The sequence below is a fragment of the Gracilinanus agilis genome, chromosome 6 (assembly GCF_016433145.1).
Source record: "Gracilinanus agilis isolate LMUSP501 chromosome 6, AgileGrace, whole genome shotgun sequence".
NCBI classification, from domain to species: domain Eukaryota; kingdom Metazoa; phylum Chordata; class Mammalia; order Didelphimorphia; family Didelphidae; genus Gracilinanus; species Gracilinanus agilis.
The window spans coordinates 218,184,669-218,191,882 of record NC_058135.1 but is presented as its reverse complement, the minus strand read 5'-3'; the positions used below and the strand labels follow the sequence as shown (position 1 = coordinate 218,191,882).

Here is a 7,214-nt window from a genome sequence, read left to right as displayed (position 1 = left end):
GGGACCAAGGGGGCGGAGGTAGTGTGTGTGTGTGTGTGTGTGNCGCTACTTACCCAGACCCGAATGCCCATAATTGTCATTTACGAGGTACCAGAATCTACCTTTTCTCCAGTTATGAAAGGACTGTTTGCTAATAGATCATCTGTAGTAGTTTATAAAGGCTCTTTTTAAAGGTCTGGAATAATGTAGCTTCCCTCTGCTCACATGGAAAACATTCACAGCCTAAGAGGTCTCATTGAACAGTAATGATATAATTGCTGTCAGTTTCTCTGGCCATGAACGTGGAATAGCACGTGTGTGACACCCATTCTAGTTGGTTCAAATTTCTGTGTTTTTTTCCCCCTGCATCTTTGCCCTGAGGCTCAGTTGCATAGCCTCAGGACATGAATAGCATATCAACAAGGGTTTGCCTTGTATGTTGAGGAAGGGGCCAGAGAAATAATTGCTAATATTATGGATTTAGTAACCCTGGAAGTCTACTCTGCAAACATTTCCAGAAGAGTCCTGCCTCCCAGCTAATCAAGCTTCACTACTTTTGCATGGTGCACTGATTTTGGTATCAGAAGACCTCAGTTCAAATCCTGGCTCTGAAACTCCCACTAAACAACATTGTGAGGTATTTAGTGCAGATTTCGTTTTTATAGGAAGGGTGGTTTAGAGCAACAGAGGAGCTGAGAGTCCAAGAATAAACTGACTTTGCCTAGTATGACAGAGCTAGGGCTGGAGTCCAGGTGTCCTGACATGGGGTCAAACCCGGGTCTCCTTTCAGACCAGCTAGCTCTTTTCTCTTCTTCCTGTCGACACTCCTACCCTCTCCCCTCATTAAGGTCTCTTACTTGCAGTTCTATTCAAGGTATAGTGCATGCAGTCTCATCCTAAGGCAGATTCCCACACCACTGCAAAAATAGCAGCCTGCCTTCCTACCATCCTGAAGGGGGACAGACAATGGCTCAGACAAAAAAACATCATCATCAACAACAAAAACAGTTTTGGAAGCTGCTAGCCCCAGAGCATATGGTCCAGAGATGCAGATTTAAATATCTGTGCTTGATGTAGGGGGGCACTAATGCCTAATAATCTACTCCCAAAAGCTGGGATGTAATTTCTAGGTGCATTTAAAATCATGTGTTGGGGAGCCAGGCCAAATGTCCCCCCCAATCAGTTAAGCTATGTGACTTGATGCTTTTCATAAATACATGGATTTTGGATAGACTTTTCTGCTAAAGTAATAATAATATTAATAATAATAAAACCACAGGGAACCTGGCACATTTTTTAAAAGATAAGGTTAATAAGAAAAGCTCATCATTAGGCGATACAAGGATTCTCCCCATGGAAAGGCTGGTTGGGGTTCTGCTATTGTGATTGCAAAAGGATTTCACTTATAAATTAATGTGCAGCAGACAGAGCTAGTCTGCTGGGTAGAGCCTGCCTCCCTGGAAATCTTAGGTTCTGTCAATAACCACTGTGATGTGCTAGAAAGGGCTCCAAATGAGAAGCCCAGAGAATTAGGTTAGAGCCTCAGCTTCATCATTAATTCACTGTGTGACTTTAGGCAGGTGACTTTCCCTCTCTGGACCTCTGTAGAATGAGAGAATTGGACATACTGATCTTTAATGATCATTCCTGCCGAACTGAGTTCCAAGTTGTAAGATTCCTTCTAGACTGGCATTCTAGGTTCTAGGTTCTATGATTCCCCCACTCTGAGACATTCTAAGCATCTATGATTTCATAAATCTACGAGAACAGACGGAGGAAGAAGCTGCAGCAAGTGTTAATGTTAAAACAGTGACAGAATGAAAGGCTCAAAAGAAAAAAGATACACACACAACGTATAATATTAAATTAGAATAAAATCCCTCAGCTTCTTTCCGACCAGATGGACTGATGCGCGTTGTTACACTGACCTCAAGTGTGTGAAGGCTCTACCTCCAAAACCAGATTCTCAGATCCTCTTTGCCCCTCCCTCTTCCCTTCTCCCTCGGCTCCGCCTCCTCTGCCCCCCTCCCCGCCCCCTCTGCAAACAGACATACACACAGACCACACGGTGCGGAACAATAAACCAAGTTGCAATCCAAACCCAGACGTCTCCACTCGAGTTTACGGCTGAGCCACAAGATCAACACGGCGACTTCCTTCCCTGCCACTCTCCCTCAGTCTCTCTCGATTACGCATAGCAAACCCTTGGAGAAAGAAGGGAAGTGACCAGAAGAGTGGCGAAGACAATGCCCCGAGCACCCCGCCGGGGGCAGAAAGGAGGCAGCGCCCGCTGGAAGAAGGCCGGAAAAGTAAACTTGGAGCAGGTGCGAAGCAAAACGAGGACAAGCCAGCTCCCGGAGTGCGTTGTCCCGCGGGGTCCTTAAGCCCTGGGCGCGCCCTGGGCCCCCTCCCCCTTCTCCAAGCTCCCAGGCAGTTTCGACGGCGCAAGTGGGCGTGACAGCGCCTGGCTGGGAGATCTGCCGCTACTTGGGGCGCTGCGCCTGGAAGGAGGAGGAGGAGGAGGAGTAGGAGGAGGAGAAGGAGGAGGAGTAGGAGGAGGAGGAGGAGGAGGAGGAGTAGGAGGAAGAGGAGAAGGAGGAGGAGGAGGAGGAGAAGGAGAAGGAGAAAAAAGAGGAGGAAGAGGAGAAGGAGAAAAAAGAGGTGGAGAGGAGGAGGCAGCGCTGATGGGGGTGCCAGGCTAGGCGGAGACGGACGGGGCATTAGCTCCATCCGTGCCGTGGAACGGCCGCCGCCCGTACAGAAGCTGGAGTCCAAGCCTATCTGGGACATCGAGGTGCAAAGCAATAGGGCACCGCGTTGAGGGGCATCGATTGCTGGGCAGGATGCCAAAGGATTTAGCAGGATAAACGCTTTGCCATGGGATTGCTGCAGCCGCCGCCGCCGCCACAGCTACAGTCGCGTTTAACTCCTCCGAGCTTTGCCGGGAGAGATCGTGGAGATTTCTTGCCTCCAGGACCCAGGTTTTCTTCCTGATCAGCTAGGGACCAAGGGGGCGGAGGTAGTGTGTGTGTGTGTGTGTGTGTGTGTGTGTGTGTGTGTGTGTGTGTGTGTGTTTGTGGCTGGGAGGGCTGGACTGGTCACGCTTCTGTGCTATGACCCCCTAATACTCCCTCCCACCTACCCCCTAGTTGCTTCTTCCTTTTTCTTCCTTCTCTTCTGCACTTAAAAACCTTGCTTGCCCCTGCAGGCTCGCTGAGCTTGGGAGCTGAGAGGAAGCTCCAGCCCCGGGTTTTTTCTGCCTAAGTTTTGCCTTTTACTGGTCTAGGACTGATATCCTCTTGGACACACCGTTCATCTAGCAGAGCTGGGCCAGTGGTGCTCCGGGCTGGGGAGAGCTTCGGAACTAGGAGAAGCGACACCGCTTGCCTAGTCTCCCGCGAGCACAGTTCACGGACTGAGGGAGGCTCCTGCAGGGAGCCGCCGCTGGGTGTCAGTGGAAAGAGAAGTCGGCGATGAAGGCACTGTGTCCGAGGAGGGAGCACCAGAGCGGACTCTGCTCCAGTGCACGGGGCCAGAAGGGGACCCCTTTGCTGCTACTCTTCTAGTGGGGTCATGGATCTCCAGCTGACAACCAACAGTACCGACTCTGGCGACCGAGGGGGATCTTCCAACGAGTCCCTGGAGAGACAGCCCCCGAGCCAATACTCTCCTGCAGAAGTGGCCGGCTTGGCCGCGGTGGTGAGCTTTCTCATCGTCTTCACCATCGTGGGTAACGTGCTGGTGGTGATTGCCGTGTTGACCAGCCGAGCCCTGAAAGCACCCCAAAACTTGTTCCTGGTGTCCCTGGCCAGCGCTGACATACTGGTGGCCACTTTGGTCATGCCTTTCTCGCTAGCCAATGAGCTCATGAACTACTGGTACTTCGGAAAAGTGTGGTGCGACATTTACCTGGCGCTAGACGTCCTCTTCTGCACCTCCTCCATAGTGCACCTGTGCGCCATCAGCCTGGACCGCTACTGGTCCGTGACGCAGGCGGTGGAGTACAACCTGAAACGCACCCCGCGCCGAATCAAGGGCATTATCGTAACTGTGTGGCTCATCTCAGCGGTCATCTCCTTTCCTCCGCTCATCTCCCTCTACCGGGACCCGGAGGACGACCTGTACCCCCAGTGCGAGCTCAACGACGAGACGTGGTACATCCTTTCGTCCTGCATTGGCTCCTTCTTCGCGCCCTGCATCATCATGGTGCTGGTCTACGTTCGCATCTACCGAGTGGCCAAGCTGCGGACACGGACGCTGTCGGAGAAGCGCACTGTGCCCGAGGGTTCTTCCCAGACCGAGAACGGGCTCAGCCGACCGCCAGTGGGGGCAGGGACCTCGACCGCCGCAGCTGCCGCCGCCTCCCTACGTCTCCAGGCTGGTGAAAATGGGCACTATCACCTCCACCACCACCACCATCACCTTCACCATCACCACCACCATCACCATCACCAGCTGCGCAAGAGTGCGGAGCTCGAGGACATCGAACTGGAGGAGAGTAGCACCTCCGAGAACCGGCGCAGGCGGCGCAGCCGAGAGGAGGCGGCAGCCCGTAAGGGCAGCCGCGGCTTCTCCTTTTCTTTTTCCTCCACCAAAGGAGGCCAGTCTGCTGGTGCTGGGAGCCGCCTGTCCCGGGCCAGCAACCGCTCCCTCGAGTTCTTCTCGTCCCACAGGCGCCGCAAGCGCAGCAGCCTGTGCCGCCGAAAGGTGACTCAGGCCAGAGAGAAGCGCTTCACATTCGTGCTCGCTGTGGTCATGGGCGTGTTCGTCGTGTGCTGGTTCCCTTTCTTTTTCACCTACAGCCTGTACGGCATCTGCAGGGAGGCCTGCCAGGTGCCCGAGACTCTCTTCAAGTTCTTTTTCTGGATCGGTTATTGCAATAGCTCCCTCAACCCGGTTATCTACACCATCTTCAACCAAGACTTCCGGAGGTCCTTCAAGCACATCCTGTTCAAAAAGAAGAAGAAGACCTTCTTGCAGTGACCCCGGTGGGCTCGGGGTGGGGCTGGGAGGAGGAGGGATGGAGGGAGCCCCGTCGGGGAGGCTGGGCTGGACCTGATCAGGAGGAACTGCTGTGCAATTAGCTCAGGAATTGGGGAAAATGTAAGGAGAGATTTGGAAGGACACTGGAGGTGGTGGGTGGAGGAGCAGGGAAGGAGAATTGAAGAGGAGAGGCGGAGAAGGAAGAGAAGGAGGAGGGAAGGATGGAAAGAAAAGGAAGAAGGAAAAGGGGAAGCCTCAGTTCGAGGTCTCCAGGAAAGCTGTCTTCAGAAGTTAGCCGGTCGGATGCAAGTCCTCCGGACTCCGGCTGAGGGCGCACATTGTGGGTAAGGTTTGGCCGGACCGCGAGAGCAGAGTATAGCTAGCTGGAGAAAGGAGGGGAAAATGAGGGCAGGGGAGAGATTAAGGAAGAAAGGGCCGGTTTGAGCATGAAGGGCATCGACAATCTTTGATTACCTGAAAGTATTTAAAATGTTTGCCAAAAAAAAAAGGAGGAAAAAAAAAAAAAGAAACCAAACTATTTTCTAAATAAACCTTTGTAATCTAAACCTTTTGGTTGCAACAGTCCTTAGATTCGAAGAGAGGGCGAGATGGGAAGCTGGATGGAATGCTTACTATGGGATTAGGTCTATCTCTAAGACCCTGGGGAGATTCTAGACTCACTCTCGACCTCACAAACTATCCCTCTTCGTCTACCAGACACGCGCACACACAGGCCAACAGAGACATAATCGAGAGAGACAGAACTAATTTAAGGGGTCCCCCAACCCCACTTTGGAATGCGAGAGGGACAACAACAACCTGTAGTCAATCTATAGATGCCTTTGATCACTCACATTTACAGTCTCAAACTGTATACATATGTATATATGTGTATATATATATATATATACATGTATGATCTACATGCGACCATCATATGGAGAAATATATATATATATAGTCGGTACACTATTTTTAAACACCTAAAGTGTATTGTAACAATTTAGCCAGAGGGCTCAGGGAGCGGCAGGAGTTTCCAATTCTGGATCCGTTCTCCAAAGGTTTCCTCTTCTCCATTGTAACTAGCTTTCTTTAGCAACTTCAATTTCTTCACTCATTCTCCCCAAGAATCTTCTTTTTACTTCCCAGTCTCTTCTGCCCCGCTCAGTGGCTGCCTTCCCAAGCTCCACCCCGTCCCCTTTGGCTCTACCCAAAGTCTCTGACCCGGTCTCTCTCTTGGCCATTGCCTTTCTCTTTCCTTCTGTCCGTCTCTCTGTCTCTTGTTTCTCTCTGTGTCTCTGTCCTATCTGTCGGTCTGTGCCTCTCCTTTCTTCCCTCCTCTCCTCATTCTCTCCTCTTCCTCTCTTCCAGTCTTTATTCTATGTTACTCTTTTTTTTTCTCTTCCACCTCCTCCCCCGTTTTATTCCTGCTATCTTATTCCACCCCCACAGATAAAGTGTGAAGTCGCCCAGACCGCAGTTAAAGAATTCCTCCAACTCCTCCTTCCCCCAGTCGATAGTCATCTCTCTCCTTCTCCACCTTGGCTTCGCTCTCATTCATTCTCCCTCTTCCCTTTCTCTTTTTCCCACCCTCACCACCCTCCCTCACCTAGTAATTTTCTCCCCCTCCACTAATCTCTTTAGTCTGTTCTTTTGTTCTTGTCTCTATCCTGGCCTTTTCCTCATTCATTTCCCACCTCCACTCCCTCATTCCTGTTTTCACTTTCTTCTTTCTGCCTCAGCGCCTCCCTCCCCGCGTCCCGCCCTCCCCCAGCCCTCCTACCTTCAGTCATTTAATTCCTGACCTTTACTCAGGCATTTACCCTGCTTTTTATCTTCACTTTCCTTCTCAATGACCAGACTGGAAAAATAACACCTTAGGTTCCTCGTTCACTTTCTCCCTTGATCTTCCTGTATCAATCTCCTACCCTAACAGTGGCAGCAGCACTGGGCTGAAGAAAGAAGCCTGCTCTCAAGGGGTAAGAGTGGTAGTTGATTGCCACTCTGGGTGAAAGACTCCTTGGTCCTCGGAAGGTGTTTGCAGCTGCATTTGGCTCTCAGCAGAGATGCTTTGAGATGGCTGTCTGGGTGGGTTAGGAGCATAGTTTTCACATGGCTCCAGTGTCTTCTGCATCAACCCTCCTTTGGCTTCAGCTCATCTTCCCCCACTTTCCCTCAGGAAATAACCCGATAATTCGTAGTGGTCCCACTGAATTCGGAGAGTTCAGGATAATAATCTGTTGGTTTTACTC

The 7,214-nt window shown here is 51.3% G+C and overlaps 1 protein-coding gene across 2 annotated transcripts; it reads left to right on the top strand.

Moving 5' to 3' along the window:
• The first annotated feature begins 2,585 nt into the window (after nt 1–2,585).
• Nucleotides 2,586–5,413, top strand: ADRA2C (adrenoceptor alpha 2C). 2 transcript variants are annotated; one of them, XM_044680944.1, is made up of 2 exons: nt 2,586–2,960; nt 3,266–5,413. In XM_044680944.1, the coding sequence occupies exon 2, from the start codon at nt 3,553–3,555 to the stop codon at nt 4,960–4,962; it is 1,410 nt and encodes a 469-aa protein (XP_044536879.1). In that variant the 5' UTR covers nt 2,586–2,960; nt 3,266–3,552; the 3' UTR covers nt 4,963–5,413. The 2 variants fall into 2 exon arrangements, with proteins under 2 accessions (XP_044536879.1, XP_044536878.1); XM_044680943.1 differs by having other exon boundaries at nt 2,586–2,998.
• Nucleotides 5,414–7,214: the final 1,801 nt, after the last annotated feature.

What these genes read in the sequence shown, in the direction of transcription:
- ADRA2C (XM_044680944.1), top strand. Translation starts at nt 3,553, where the DNA reads ATGGATCTCCAGCTGACAACCAACAGTACCGACTCTGGCGACCGAGGG.